Raw genomic sequence first — 15917 nt, forward strand, 5'->3', positions numbered from 1 at the left:
ACTTACGCACTGTTTCTTTTCTGACAGGAAAAAGAAACAAATTGAATATTGTTAGTGAAGAGCCTCAAGGAGCTGCACTTTATTTATTTAACACTAGTTAGTCGTTGTGTAGTTTTTATAGCATCCTTAGTAGACTGTAATCTAATGAGGAACTTTAAAAAATAGTTCTGAAAACCCCTCACTTGTTGAACTGCCTCACTTAGAACAATGCCAAATTGAGTTGATTATGTGTTCACACAGTCCCCATTGCCAGTGCTGGAAACCAAATGCTCCACTTTAAATCTGAGACAACATCTAAAATTAGAAGAGTGATACATGTCCTACTTCAGTTCAAGGAGAAAAAAGGGACACATTGTTAGTAAACAAAACAAAACTCAACAAGTAAGCAAACCCTTGACAATCCAGCGTTTGTGCATTGGGCTTGGTGTCATTCGGCTTAGTGTTAGTGTTTAAAACTATTAAAACCAAGATTGTCACTTGACCTCCTCTAGAGAGGTGAGTGGGAAACAGATCCTCCCGGTCCTGCTCCTTCCTGCTGAGCTGCAATATCCCTATCTTCCTATAAACTCACACTTTCCCACCACCAGCAATTCTTGACAGGAGTTAGAAGAATTGCCCAAACATGTCTGCTTGTGCTAAATTAAGCTTTCACTTAAAAATAAGGGAGTTGTGCTGGAGAGATAGCTCAGCAACTTAGAACACTGGCTGCTTCTCTAGAGGACCAAGGTTCAATTCCTATCACCCACCTAGTGGCAGCCATCTGTAAGTCCAGCTCCAGGGGATCCAACGCCCTCTTCTGGCCTCCATGAGCACCAGGTCCGTAGTGCACAAACATATCCAGAGAAAACATCTATACACATAACATAAATAAGATATAAAACACTTGGTATTTCCTTCTTACATGTCACCTCCCTTCTTCCTGACCTTGGATGAGTCACCCATCTCCCTGTGTCTCAGATCCTTCCTGGGTATGTTGACTTGAGCTTGAATTCATTCCAGCTCCTAGGACTGAATTTGTTTGCAGGTGCATTGTAAGTGTTGGACTGAAAAAGTCTCATGGAGAGGACAAATGTCATTGACGTTTTACCTGAGATAAAGCTACAGTTAGCGTAGTTTCCTGTCCATTTAACCACGTGTCTACTAATACAGTCCTGTTCTAATCCAAGAGAACGTCTGATGAGCCGAGTCATCATCATCATGCCCCTATTTTTCGACCCCTCCTGCCACAGCAGGTCCTCCAAAGGCAGCAAGTTTGAGACCACGCTGGATGACTCCAGGTGTGCTCACAGACAAGCCAGCAGTTGTTTCAGATGCATTCAGTTTCTCCCTTACAAATCAGGCTTCTCGAGGTTTATTAGCTCTAGTAAACACCGTGACTTTTCATGTAAAGCTCACTGTATCAACACAACTATATTTCTGTTATTTCAAAATAGGCATTTCCCCATGTCTAATTATATTTAACTTTTAGTGCCTACCTCCATCCCCTGGCATCCTATGATTTTTCTCTTTTAAAAATTGTCATTGGTACAGAATTGTATCTTTTGTGTCTAGCTTCTCTTATCACAGTGGTTTTGGGTCCCGCACATTTGCTTTATACTGCTGTTTGGAGGATGTCCTATAACCTGTCCATTCTTTCTAGGTCTCTGGTAAGTATGTGTATTACTCTGTACAAAAAGGAACGGTATCCAAGTACCTGCAGTTGCCACAACAGCATTGTTGGAGACCTTCAACTGCCCTTGCCGGATTTTGAAATTATTTATGTATTTAATTTAAATTCAAGCCTTTCCAGTACACACGATCCATCTTCATAGTGAATACCTTTAAGGACCAGTGAAAGGCCTCTTATGATGGCAGTCTGGCCAAATGTTTTTATGAAGTCAGGGACTTTGCTTCTGGGAAATCAGGTTCTCTGTCATTGCTATGGTAGGCAGGTGGTTCCTTTTGACCTTTATCAGCAGGCCCCATGGGATAGGATATGATCCTAAAGACTTGGGATTAGTAAAATCAAGTCTTTTGTTCTGGCAGAGCTGCTCCTGCAACCCCGTCTGACCACTTCATTGCCAGAGTTTCTTGTGAGGAATGAGAGAGAGCGAGAGCGAGAGCGAGAGCGAGAGCGAGAGCGAGAGCGAGAGCGAGAGCGAGAGCGAGAGCGAGCGAGAGAGAGCGAGAGCGAGCGAGAGAGAGCGAGAGCGAGCGAGAGAGAGCGAGAGAGAGAGAGAGAGAGAAAACACTTTGGGGCAAATGTGTCATTAACGGAAGAAAACCCCAGGCTATGAATTCTTCAGTGGTTACCCACGTGACCTTCTAGAAAATAATGAGTGGTGTCAGGCTGTAGGACTTTCCTCAGAAGTCGCACTCTCACTTGCAACCAGCCACCGCTATGATGTGCTGTGCAAATAAATGGTGTCCTGTTTGTGTGTGTACTTGTCTCATCACTGATTTCATTTGGTTGTACCAGTTTGGTAACTGTTACATTTGATGTCTCTTCACTGTAAAATGCAGATAAGGACAGTCCATGCAATTTAACAATATGCCAACATTTTGTTTTTTGCCCCTATTCCCATAGCTTTGAAATAACAGTGGAGTTCAAGGCTTTCTTTTTTTGTCTGTCTTGTGTTTTTCAGGTGGCCTGTCTAATATCTTGCCTTTCCATCCTTGTAGTCATCTATGCAATAGGACCTTTGCTGTACTGGCTGCCTATGGTACAGTAGTGCTTTTTATGATATACTTCTTGACCTTTAATTAGAATTATTGTGCACTAAATATCCTGGGAGAATAAATCCAATAATACTAAATCTGGAAATCCTTTTACCTAAGTGAACATTGAGTATAAGGAAAAGTGGAAAAAATACCACATTCATGAGGGAGAAAGGGAAGGAAATGGTGCCAGTCCTCTGGCTCATCAGGGCGAAGTAGAAATAATCTCATGAAAAGCAGACTTCTGAGACTCGGTGTAGCTCCATGGTAGAGTACTAACTGAGCATGCACAAATTCTTTGGTTTGACCCCAGGTGGAAAGAGAGAGGCTTTCAAAGAATTTTGCAGATTCTGGGCTGGAGGACAAAATCCATTTTCACAGCATAGACACATCTTTTATTCAGTGGATCTCCACACTGATGCTTCACCTAATCCATCATAAATCCTGGGCTCCCAAGCAATCTGAGCTGCCATCCCAGTCTTAGCCTCCAGTGTTCTAAGTCCTAGTTTTTCCAAGGAAGAGGTACCATTCCATAACATAATTGCCTAATACTCAAGTTCATTTTTCACAGGTATAAATATCTATTGGTGAAACAAATAACTACTATTAGGACCCATGTAAAGAAATATATGAGACAAATGTATAATTTCTGTAAAAAAAGTATTTAAAATAAAATACAGTGACTCTAATAAAAGGACCTCCAGCCTTGTGACAGTCACCTTCATAATTCAGTTTTTATTTTTCTTATCTGTTCTTTTCAATTTGCAACAGTTTTGCCCATGAGTTCCTAAAATTGATGTTGTATCCCTAAAGCACAAAATAAGTTAATTTTGAACAAGCAAATATTACTTTAACCTAATTGGTGACAACTTTTCTCAACGAATTTACTTTTAGAAAAACAACCAACAATACCTTGGTGCCTTTAAACTCACATTAAAATCTTTGTCCTGCTTCTCCCCAACTTATTTTTCCTTTGCAGTGCGTTCTTGCAAGCATTATTGTTGTGGGACTGAAGGGAATGTTAATACAGTTCCGGGATTTAAAAAAATACTGGAATGTGGATAAAATCGATTGGGTAAGTAGCAGTTTGACCAGACATTTCCTCTTTGGCTTAAGCACATGCTACCAAATATACTCTAATACTTTCATTGGCAGGAAGCACAGTTAACCATTTGAGACTTGGGTATGCCCAGTTAGATTTTCACAATTTGAATGAAAGCATGAAATTTTTTTTTCTTATTTTGATGAATATGTAATTTGAAAAATTTCAAAGATATATTAGCTAATTTGAGTGAATTGAGGGTTCCAGTTTAAATTATGGATTGATTTTGAAGGCAGAGCTTACTGAGGAAATACACACTGAGAAATATGATGACCTATTATGTGCATGAAAACCCAGCATTAAATGTATGATATGTGGATACAAGGTGGATCTCAATGGTGTCTACATTAATGCCAAAAAGTCTTACAACTTGTCTTCCAAATGGATTAAACCGTGGGGAGGATTACATTAATAAGATATCTCTGGGAACAGAACAGATTAGATAACACTAAACACTGAGAAAGTGTGTTTTGGCTAATAGAAATATTTAGTGTACTTACATTCTAGAGAAACTAGCCTACATACAAGTGTCCCCAAATATCCTCCCACTCTCCAGGGTGAGTGAAGAATCTCATGAGTAGCCTCTGTTCTGCCCTACACGGCACTCGTCCTATTGAAATGTCATGACCTACATTTTGTGCTATGGAGCTTTTGGGCATACACTGGTGCTTACTTTCACAATATTGCTTCTGTGACTGTTAGCACAGCACACGGCTGAGTCCATGAGGGATGCATAGACTGATAAAGACTTGACCTGCTTGATATTATTTGTGCAGGAAGAAGGCACAGAAACACAAATTTATTTTTTGCCATATGTCTTTTTTAAAAAACTGGTTCAAGAGTCCTTTATCTCTATTTTGTGTGCCATTTTCAAGTAGTTTCCTAAGAATTCTCATGGAGTTTATATTCCCTGAGTCATTTCATTTTGAAAATACTGATCATTTTATATACCATAAGAGAATGTCTAAAATGCTTTCCCCCAGGCTCTTTTAGAGCCAGCTATATTTTCAGACATTGATAGATTGGGTAGAGAAGTCAACATAACTTGTATTTTATGTGAGCATGCTTCTCTAAATTAACACTCCATGACCTTTATTCTTCCTGGCCACAAAATTCAGTTAACATCATATTTGACTATTTTCTGTGGCTTAGGGTACAGTATAAAATTACTGTAAACCTCAGGTTTGACCTCAGGGTAGGAACTGGTTACAAAATGTTTCTCTTAACATGTACTTGAATATTGTTCTGCAAATATATGTTCTGCCTTCTCCTTAATGAACCATGAATTTATTGGTATTTTTATTTATTTATTTTATTTTTCCTGTGTGCAGGGTCTTTGGCTTGCTTTTGTATACCCTATTATGTATGTTCAGTTATGTTTATCCTGCTTTGCAACTTTAAATACTGTTTATGTGGATACTGTTTTGATTTAGAGTCAGTTACTTTATTTAGATTTTCCAGATTGCTTTTTTTTCATCTAATTTTATCTTTTTTAAAAGAAGTAAGTGTGTGCTTGGATTTCCATGTGTATCATTAGTTTTTCCCCCTTCATTACATGCCCAACTCTGTTCTTTGAATCTGTTTCAGGTTTGTCTTTCTCTCTCTTTCATTGGCTAGGTCTCAGTGATTCTTTTAGGACTACAGTCAATGCGGTAGCAGCAGGATATGGCAAGTAATCAGGTGCAGCCTACAGTTGTGATTTAGGCATGTCTGCTCAAGATGTGTCCCTAGCTGAGCAGTAGCTTTAGAAATTACAGGATGCTTGGGGATCTGACACTGTCACCTCTGCATTCTCTGTCTTCCTTCACCTCTAACTGTGACAGTGGTTTCGGTTGTCAAAGTGAGGAAACTGAGAAACACTGAGATTAGTAAAGTATAACTCTAGGTGTGTCTACCATGCTGTTTTCAGAGAGGATGAACTGAGATGTAAAGACCTGTGCTGAATGTGGAATGGATCCCCAAGGCTGGGGACCAGGTGAAGAAAGAGAAAAGGCCATCAATAGTCATTTTGTCTCAATAATGTGAAGTGATTTGCTTTGCCATACCCACACCAACACCATGACCTGAAATCCTTGAAGCCACCATCAAAGTAAACCCTTTCTGCTCTGGGGTGTTTTCCTCTAGTACTTTGTCACAACGACAATGAAAACACCAGTAGTTCCTCTCTGGTTGGGAACAAGATTGAGTGACACAAATGGCAGTCCAGGTTTGATGCAGTCTGAGCTTATCAAATGCATGTCTGCTGGTGTGTTCGCTGCTTCTCTGGTGAGCCAGCCTCAACCAGAAAACCTAAAAGCTCTTGTCCCTACTGACTCTTACCAATAAAATTATTGTAAAGACCTGTCGAGATTCTGATAACCTTGAAAGACTAGAGTGGATTGAAAACTGAGAATAAATTGTGGGATTCCCATGCTTTTCTTGATTATCATCCAAACTTCTGAGTATTGGGCAGGTTTATATCTTATGTACAGTTTGGGTTTTAAAAACACATTTATTTCTCATTTCAGATTTTTTTTGTTTTATAGATTCATTTTATACTATGTTTTGACTGTATTTTAACGAGGTAGTGGCATACAAATGTATTTAATGTATAATATCAACCCAATATGCAAATCTATCTTAGAGAGGCACACAAGGAGGTTTACAAGGCTGATCCAGAAGCAGGCACCTAAGCAGGAGGCTGTTAGAATAGAGAGGAACAGTAAAGTGTGAGGCAGGGGATCATCAGTGAGTTGAGGGTGGTTTCCAGTCGTTTATGTTATAATTGAGAGACTTGGAGAAGAGATTGGACAGGGAGTTGAAAGAGCAAAAAGAGTGGGTGAGGTGTGATTCCAAGACTGCTGACTACAGTATGTTTGTGAATCTTAGTTTTATTGCTGAGGAAACAGTGGAGAAAGACGAGATTTGGAGATAAAGCTAACAAGTGTGTACTTGGGCATGTTGAGTCTGAAAGAGTCTTTATAAACAATTTTAAAACGGTTTAAGAACTTATGTTTTATGTTATGGATATTTTGCCTGCATGTATATCTGTACACCATGCACTATGGCCAGCTGAGGCCAAAAGAAGATGTCAGATCTCCTGGAACAGGAGTTACAGACAGTTGTGAGCAGCCATGTGGCTAGTGGGAATTGAACTTGGATCCTTTAGAAGATCAGCTAGTTATCTTAATCACTGAGCCCTCTCTTTAGCTTCATATATATATGAAGCTAAAGCTATATATATATATATATATATATATACACACACACACATATATATATACACACACACACACACACACACACACACACACACACACACACACACATACAGGAAGTATAGGCAGGACAAGGAGAGAGGAGAATTGGGGAAACAGGAAGAAGGGGGGAGAGTCACTGCAGCCACCGCCAGGACAAACAGCATGTAAGATGCCGGTAAGCCACCAGCCACATGGCAAGGTATAGATTTAGAAAAATGGGTTAATTTAAGATAAAAGAACAGTTAGCAAGAAGCCTGCCACGGCCATACAGTTTATAAGTAATATAAGCGTCTGAGTGATTATTTTATACGTGGATTATGGGACTGTGGGGCTTGGTGGAACCTGGAGAGAAGCCCTCCAGCAACAAAAAAGCTATATATATATATATATACACACACACACATTTCTTAGCCACTTCACCAAAGATCAGTGGTGTGTGTGTGTGTGTGTGTGTGTGTGTGTGTGTGTGTGTGTGTGAAATATAACTTAAAGGAGTGGTTCTCAACCTATGAATTGTGGCCCCTTTTGCAAACTTTTATCTCCCAAAATATTTACATTATGATTCACAAGAGTAGCAAAATCACAGTTATGAAATAGCAACAAAATCATTTTATGTTTGGGGGTCACCACAACAAGGGGAACTGTATTTAAGGGTCATAGCATTGGGGAAGTTGAGAACCACTGATTTGAAAGTATAAAGTTCAAAGATTATGTAAGAAGTCACCACTTTAAAAAAACAGAAGTCAGCCAGGTGGGGGGTGGTGTGCACCTTTAATCCCAATACTCTGGAGGCAGAGGCAGGTAGATTTCTATGCATTGGAATTCAAGGCCAGCTTGGTCTACAGAGAGAGTCCAGGACAGCCAGGGCTTCATAGAGAAACTCTGTCTTTGAAAAAACAAAAACCAAAACCAAAACAAACAAAAAAACCCCTAAGCACCCCCAAACCCCAGAAGTTTCTTGTTCTTTTTTTTTTCCTTTTTTTTTCACAGTTTTAGAGTGATTTAATTTAGAGTTTGGTGTAAAAACCCCTGCAGAGAAGTGAGGAAATAGGACTCTAAACAAGAGTTTCACTCACAGGTTTTGAACTGAGTTGAGAAGCTGATCAGATATGTATATAATTTCAATGGTATGGACCCAGTGGATAGCATGACATATCAGATGTATATATTTTCAATGGTGTGGACCCAGCAGATAGCATGACATGTCAGATGTATATAATTTCAATGGTGTGGACCCAGTGGATAGCATGACATACCAGATGTATATATTTTCAATGGTGTGGACCCAGCAGATAGCATGACATGTCAGATGTATATGATTTCAATGGTGTGGACCCAGCATCCAAGCAGATAGCATGACATAGGTCAGGGGAGTGAAGTAAGTCAGTGGCTGCTAAACTATTTTCACTGACTCATAGTCTTTAAGGAATGAGAAGAGATGTCTCCTACAGTTCAGGCAGCTTGGAGGTTAACCTGTGTTTAGGGGTTATGGATCCCAAGCAGTTCTTTCAAAAAGAGTGTGAGATAAGAGCTTGCCATTTCCTGATATCTGTAATATGTGCCTGATATCTGGGCCTTTATAACAGGAATTGTTACAGAACACTGTTGAGAGTAGTTTATTATTAATTTACATTTGATATCAGCTATAAGGTAACCATAGGAAGTTACTAAGCACTTGTAGAGCCTGATCTATAGAAGATGCGGCTGTGGGTGTAGAGCTGTATTGTTTAGATATGACTATATAACCTGGACTAACCATAGAAACCCTGAAAGTAAAACAAGACCATGCTGGGGTGCTCTAGACAGGGAACGGTAGGACACAGGTGCTGTTAAGAGGGAAATGGGAAAGCCAGAGGGGATATTGTTGGGAGGGAAGGAGGGAGGACGATACAGAGAGGAAAGAGGGAAGGAGTTTAAAATTATAGGCAAGCTCAGCAAAGGCAGGTAGATGGAGAGAAGGGAGTGAGTTGGATAATGCTTCCCTCCAGAGCTACAGACTATCAAACAAAAACCCCAGTGCCAGACATGGGAAACTTCCCTGCGGTTGTTGGTCAGAGACCCTTACACATGGTTACCTCCCAAAACTCACAGGGAAGGCCTGACTGCTAAAGATTCCACACACTTCAGATACAGGTCTCGGAGGAAACGAGGTGAAACAACTAGAAGTTTTCTCCTAAGTACTAGCTCTCATAGTATCCAAAGGTGCTATGCAAGATGCTAGGGGGAAAAGCAATTGATAGAATCACCCAGCTGTAAAATCTATGAATTGCAACAGTGACCAACATGGCCAAGGTGTCCTCAAAGGTACAATAGCCATCTAGTTGGATTTAAGGCCCACTCAATAATTCATGCCTGGTACTGTGGACCTAGCCAACTGGATCCTAGAGAAGAACCTACTACTGCCATTTTTCTAAACAAATATAATCTCTAACCACTTCCTAAATACTTACCTTTACACCCACAGGTAAGTGAATCTCTCACCCTCCCATGTGAAAAGCTTCTTTCTGTTGCAGGTAAAGACTTACAGAAATCCTCAATTGGTCAAAATATGGACAATAATGACTGTGGGGTGCCCAAAACCAGTTAATATCGGTGTTAGGTGTACAAGACAACTTGCACACCTAATGCTCAGGGAAAAGTGTAGGAGACAGGGTAGAAGTATTGTTAAGAGCCAGAGGACCAGAATGCATCTGGTAGGTAATGTTTTTTATATATGATAGGGAAATTTCATCCATGAAATCTCAATAATACAGTTGCCTAAACGAGGCCTTCACATGTCAACACCAGTTGATATACCAACATAGGGGATTCTCACAAGGCCATACACCTAGATGAAGAGCTATAGACAATGACCAATAAAGAGAGGGAGAATCAGTCTCCAGAGATGTACACCTTGGGTTATCCAAACCTCAACCATCAGTCTTAAAAACATATGGATATGAACAACACTAAATGGACTCAGGGGTCTCTATTTATATGCATATGTAAAACAATAATTAAAGAAGGAGAGACCATGAGTTTGAAAGGGAGAGGGGAGACATAGGTAGAGTTGGAAGAGAAGAGGTAGAGGTGGAAATGATGTAAACACAGTGCTCATGTCTGAGATTCCCACAAAAATTAAATGAAAAAGCACAGAGCTAGCTGTTACTGCAATTGTTTGGCTTATCTAATGAATTCTGGCCTCCAGGCTCTGTTTTGTTTTTTGTTTTTTGTTTTTTTTGTTTTGTTTTGTTGGTTTTTTTTTTTTAATGACAAGATCCTAAAATCCCCAAGCCATTCGCCAATTCTGGAGATTGGTCAGCAGAAGCGAGCCTCATGATGCTCTGGTGAGGGTCTGCCATACTCAGGCAGGCTCAGCACCTGAGACAGGTAGAGCTCAGAGTCATCATAGAAGTGGAAGTTGTGGTATAAAACTTTCAGCCCTATTTTGTATATGATTTAAATACAATGTCATAGAAAGGAAAACCAGTATATAGAAATAAAGACCAAAATGACTGCCAATTCATCTGAATTAAAGAGAAACAATTCTGTCCCAACCTATGAGATGGTAGGCTGGGGTTGATCTCGTAAGTCATAATCTAGAATTATGTTTATAGGAATTAGTTACAAAAACAGAATCATTTAAAATATACTGTTTTCTTTTATGCCAGAATGTTTGTGTCTTTTATTGAAAAAGATAAAACTCTCTCCATTTGCTTCCAAGGGCTTAGCTTTACAAAACAGCGTATTTTGAACCAGGTTTTGGTAGAGAATACAAAAAAAATTTTAAGTCTAAAATGCACTCTAGAAACATTTACTTCAGACTTGTCTAAGGAAAGTCACTATATCCATTCCTCAAGATTTCTTTTTTTGCTGGGCGGTGGTGGCGCATGCCTTTAATCCCAGCACTCGGGAGGCAGAGCCAGGCGGATCTCTGTGAGTTTGAGGCCAGCCTGGGCTACCAAGTGAGTTCCAGGAAAGGCGCAAAGCTACACAGAGAAACCCTGTCTCGAAAAACCAAGAAAAAAAAAAAAAGATTTCTTTTTTCATTTCTAAATAAACATTTTACCTTTCTTTAAATACCAAGAACTTCACACAATGCATTTTGATCATATTCATACCCCCGCCTCCAGCTCCTCCTGGATCTACCCTCACCCAACTTGGTCTTTTTTTTTTTTTTTTTTTTTTAAATCTATGGAGTTCAATTTGTGTTGCCTAATTGCTGTAAGAGTCAAGCTTTTCCCCAGAGTGTGGTTAACCCACCAGGGATCACACCCTTAAAGAAAGCAGATTCTCCCTCTCCTGGGAGCTATCAATTGCCCAAAATTCCTCCATCGGGGGTGGGATTTTATGCTTATCTCTAGTTGTTTGTCTAGTTTAAGCTTGTACGTGTCTTGTGCATACTATTACAACCGAGGTGAGTATGTATGTGCAGTTGCCTTGTTGTGCCCAGAAAACAATTTTGTTGTGACCATCCACTACCTGTGGTTCTCACACTCTTTCCACCCCTTTTCAGATAATCCCTCAGCCTTAGGAGGGGTGCGTGACACAGCTGTCACCAAGATTTTATGTTATCTTTAGGTACAGAGTGGGTTTTCAATCTTTCACTTATGGATGATATGAATTATGTTTTTGAAGGTACTCTAAAACATTGAAACAGAAAGAAAACAAGTTAGGATTGCCTGGATAGGCAAAATGGTGTATGCTATTTGGGGAAAATAATTTGAAAATCACTCTTAGACTAGTATTTTATAAATATATGATTTTCTGTTTAGAAGTATAACCTTTCTAGATTTTGTAAATTATTTTTGTTTTTGAAGATACTTTTCATCACTAAACTTAGAAATACCTGTTTTTTTATTTGTTGCAATTATAATTTCAAGTGGTGGGTAAAATTACAATAAATTTAAAATTACAATTAAATGAGAATTTATTTTCTTAAAAAACTTGGAACTTCTTCTAACAATTAAGTCAGGCCTGACATTTTAGCTTTTTAGGAAGTGGCTCTTTATAAATAATGGTCTTTCTAGGAGTTAATCTAAAATCATTGATGATGTTGCTTTATTCAGTTACTTTAACACTGGGCTATGAGAAGCTTGTATAGTAACAAACTATATCGGTGTTTTATACAGTAATCATAGAAAATAGAATATTGTTAAGCATGACAAAAAACCTGCAAATAGTTGCTTTTAGTACTGTTTTCCAATAAGAAATAGCAGGAAATTACGACATACTTTTGTGCACACACATATCAACCATTTGCAGATCTTTTATATACTATGTGGGGCTGGAACTAAGGGTTGGCAATCCAACAGGTTAAACAAAGTGCCTTTACTCTTCTCCCATCGAGAATATGATGGAGCCACAGTATGGTTCTGTATTCACATTAAAGAATATGTTCTTAGGCTGGTGAGTTGGCTTAGTGGGTAAAGGCACTTGTTGCCAAACCTGACGACCTAAATTTGATCCCTGAAACCCACGTGGAGAGATCTGACTCTAATAAGCTTTCATCTGGCCTTCTATACTCAACTCACATCATGGCCTGCTCACCTTTGCACCCCCCCCCCCACCACAGGGGCGGGGGGAGAGAGAGAAAATAAATAAGCAAACAAATATTTAGAGATTTGTTCACTGGAGTGCTGTTGAGTACAGTTGTGGGATATTTGCAGTTCTGAGGAAAATGAGAAAGAGTAGCCACGTCTTCTTTCTCCCATGCCTCTTTAGGGCATATGGATCAGTACTTACATATTTACAATATGCTTTGCTGCCAACGTGGGCTTGCTGTTCGGCGTTGTCTGCACCATAGCTATCGTGATAGGACGCTTCCCAAGGTAAGGCTTTATTTAAATAATTGCTTTCTTCTTACTCCACAGCAAAACGTATGATATTATAGTGGCTTTTATTTTACACAATATATATTGTTTGATAATTTAATATTCCCTCACTTCTAGTTGGGAAACAGGAAAAGAGATAGCAAAATATTTTACTTACATATGACATATACTAATATTGGTCATAATAAAAAAAAAAACATCAGTGTCATAACAGAGCCCCAAAATAAACCAACTTAAAGAGACAACTTCATTTTGCCTAGATTTTAGAGGTTGCCTTGGGCCTGTAGTGACCCAGTGCATCCCTGGTGGAAAAGAATAGTGGAATAAAACTACTTGTTCCTAAATGCCTGGAAAACAGAGAGAAGGGGTTATGGTGCCAATATCACCTTCAAGGGCACACTCCCAGTGACCTAAGTCCCTTTTATCCCTAGAAGGTTCTACCTTCTTCTGTCAGCAGTGTAAGCTGGCAACCAAGCCCTTTAAAATCCAAACTATGACAAATTTCATAGCATCTACTAAAATCAATAAATCTCATGGTCATATACTTTATCACAGCATTTGAAAAACAAAGGATACAATACTCAACAAGACATAAACATTTGCCAGTAATGATCATTTGGGAAATTGAATGGCCATTTTCACTTTTTAGAAGCTGTGTTATTTGCTGTGGAATGCCTTATCGCTTTGTCTTTCAACTGAGTACTGTCAACTCCTTCACCTATTTTGAACAATTTCTTTCCCCCATTCCCAGAGTTCATCTGCTAATTGTCATACTCCATTCTCATGGGTCCCATGGGATTATCCATGAAATAATTTGAGCCTATACCTTTAAAAAGTAAAAATAACCTATAAAATCTACTTTTACCTATATAGAACCTGGAATACAGATCATTATCTTGGCTTTTTTGCCACCACATCCCTTTTCTTCCCCTCTTTTGACAAGATTTTTATCAGACACTGTATTTTCTTTAGCACTTTCTCATTTTATAATTTGTTAAAATCAGGGTAACTCTTACAGCTTGGAGCTGTGGGATTCTGGGGAATTAAATAAGATATATTCTATTTATTAATTTCTGGTTAGATACCTCTGTTGTTATTCTCTACTATGGAACATCCTCACAAAAGATAGATTTACCAATATCTTCTAGACAAATTACCATAGAGTATAAACCATATAATTTCTAATTTTCAAATTAAAAACAGCTTGCTGCTTTTGATTCTTCTCTGTTAATATAGTGATCAGGAAATGACTCGTAATTTTCATCTGCCTTGAATTTAGGGCAAAGACTTTAAGTGTAACGAACATGAAAGAACTGGAGTTTAAGGTGAAGACAGAGTTGCATGACGTAAGTCCAACTTCCTTTTCTCTTCATGCAAGCTTCAACATTTGTGGACACAACAGTTCTGCAGGGTCATAAAATTAGACAAATTATGCTACTTGACAACATGGTGCCATTTTCCTAGGTACTGGTTTCCAGTGGTATATATGTGAGCGCCACACATGGCAGTGGACATGCATTAGTCAGTAGAGAAAAAGAAAAATCTCTTTGAATTTAGGTTTCTAATTAGATCACATCATGGTTCATAGAATTTCAGTTCACAATTGACTTGTGGCAGAGATTACTTCAAGCATTTGAAAACTTCTTTTCCATTACTAAATTATATAAAATAAGCCAAACTGATAGCCTTTTCTTCCTTAAGTGATAAAGAAAATTAGGGAATAGAAAAAAAAAAAAAGAAACAAGTCATTCATGGACTGCTGTTATAATAACCGAGTCACAGTCAGGGTGGTGAATATGATCATATGTATGCATGTATAAAATTGTCAAAGAATTTTAAAAATGTTATTGAAAATACAGTGATACTGAATTATTAGCTGAGAGTAATTAAATCCGAGATTCTGTCTAGAATGCCAATAGGCATAGAATTATGTACAGTGGAGACGGTTCATAAAAAGGCAATTTACATAAACTGGCTTGCTTTGCACATGTGTAAGGTGCCATCTGAGTGTTGGAGTTCTATTATCTTGAAAAATTTAAAGTTGCTCTTTGACAATTTCATGCAGGTTGCTTTTACCCCATCCTCTCTCACCTCTCTCTTAACTCCATGAACCCATCCCTTGCTTCATCCCCCCTTCCCACATTCTCGTCTGTCTGTTTTGTTTTGTGACCCACTGAGTTAAGCCAAGGGTTTTTGCCTGTGGCTGTGTACCCAGAATAGAGCCCACTAGGCAGGAATGGGCAGTTCTGGTTTCTTGTTTTAAATAATAACCAGAAAAGTTTAAATTGGGGGAAAAATAATAACAATGTAAGTGTTCACTTGAATCATTTTTGCCCATTTTTAAAAGTTGGCCTCACTTTGAACCTGTTTGATAAATGTTTGGTTAACATTTCTCCTTTATTTTCTTATTCACTTGCTTCATTACCTTATGATTCCCCTCAGAACACAGAGAACTGGCCTCCTTCCAAAACGACCAGTGTCAAGGTCTTTCCAGGTAGCCTGAAAACAGGAAGTAACATCAGGAGTCTTTCTGTGACACCCAGGAGAATGGTTTGTTCTTTTAATAAGAGATTTACTTCACAGAGGGCTGTTTGACTCACAGCCTTGGAGGGTGTCCCAGGCTCAAGTTTTCAACCAAGTCAGCCTTTCTTTTCTTTCATATTTTTCCCATGGAAATTTAACCCATAGTTCCATCATCCCCCACTGATGTCCTCATCTTTCAGATAGAATATGATTTTAGGTTGACGAGTTTTCACTCTAAAAATCACTGGTGAGCAAACTGCATAATCCTTGTCTTCTGGGCCAAGTATAATTTAGTGTGAATGAGGGACTTTTAGGACAGATACAAATGCTAGAAATTTCTTACGTTCTCAAGTCTTGATTGTCTTCTGTCACCCATATAATAATAACTTTTGCTCATAAAAATCCCCATTTTATTAAAATGTTACATCTCAGTGGTTTCATAATACTTTCCATAAAAATAAGAGATGTGAATAAGATTGAACATAATTTGCATATAAACTGTTGGATGAAAATTTTAGCTTATTTAAAATGGTGCTACTCCCC

The 15917-nt window shown here is 38.7% G+C and overlaps 1 protein-coding gene across 3 annotated transcripts in view; it reads left to right on the plus strand.

Annotated features, from left to right (window-relative positions):
* Slc26a7 (solute carrier family 26 member 7) overlaps positions 1–15917 on the plus strand; it is a 127202-nt gene that overhangs the window by 86093 nt on the left and 25192 nt on the right. For 2 of the 3 annotated variants that reach the window (XM_037202388.1, XM_037202389.1), the window contains 5 exons: positions 2625–2702; positions 3677–3772; positions 12742–12848; positions 14131–14197; positions 15294–15401. In XM_037202388.1, coding sequence (XP_037058283.1) covers positions 2625–2702; positions 3677–3772; positions 12742–12848; positions 14131–14197; positions 15294–15401 — 456 coding nt within the window. The remainder of the gene's footprint in view (positions 1–2624; positions 2703–3676; positions 3773–12741; positions 12849–14130; positions 14198–15293; positions 15402–15917) is intronic. The other variant, XM_028871614.2, reaches the window with a different exon arrangement.

This window comes from Peromyscus leucopus, chromosome 2 (genome assembly GCF_004664715.2).
Source record: "Peromyscus leucopus breed LL Stock chromosome 2, UCI_PerLeu_2.1, whole genome shotgun sequence".
In the NCBI taxonomy this organism is placed as follows: domain Eukaryota; kingdom Metazoa; phylum Chordata; class Mammalia; order Rodentia; family Cricetidae; genus Peromyscus; species Peromyscus leucopus.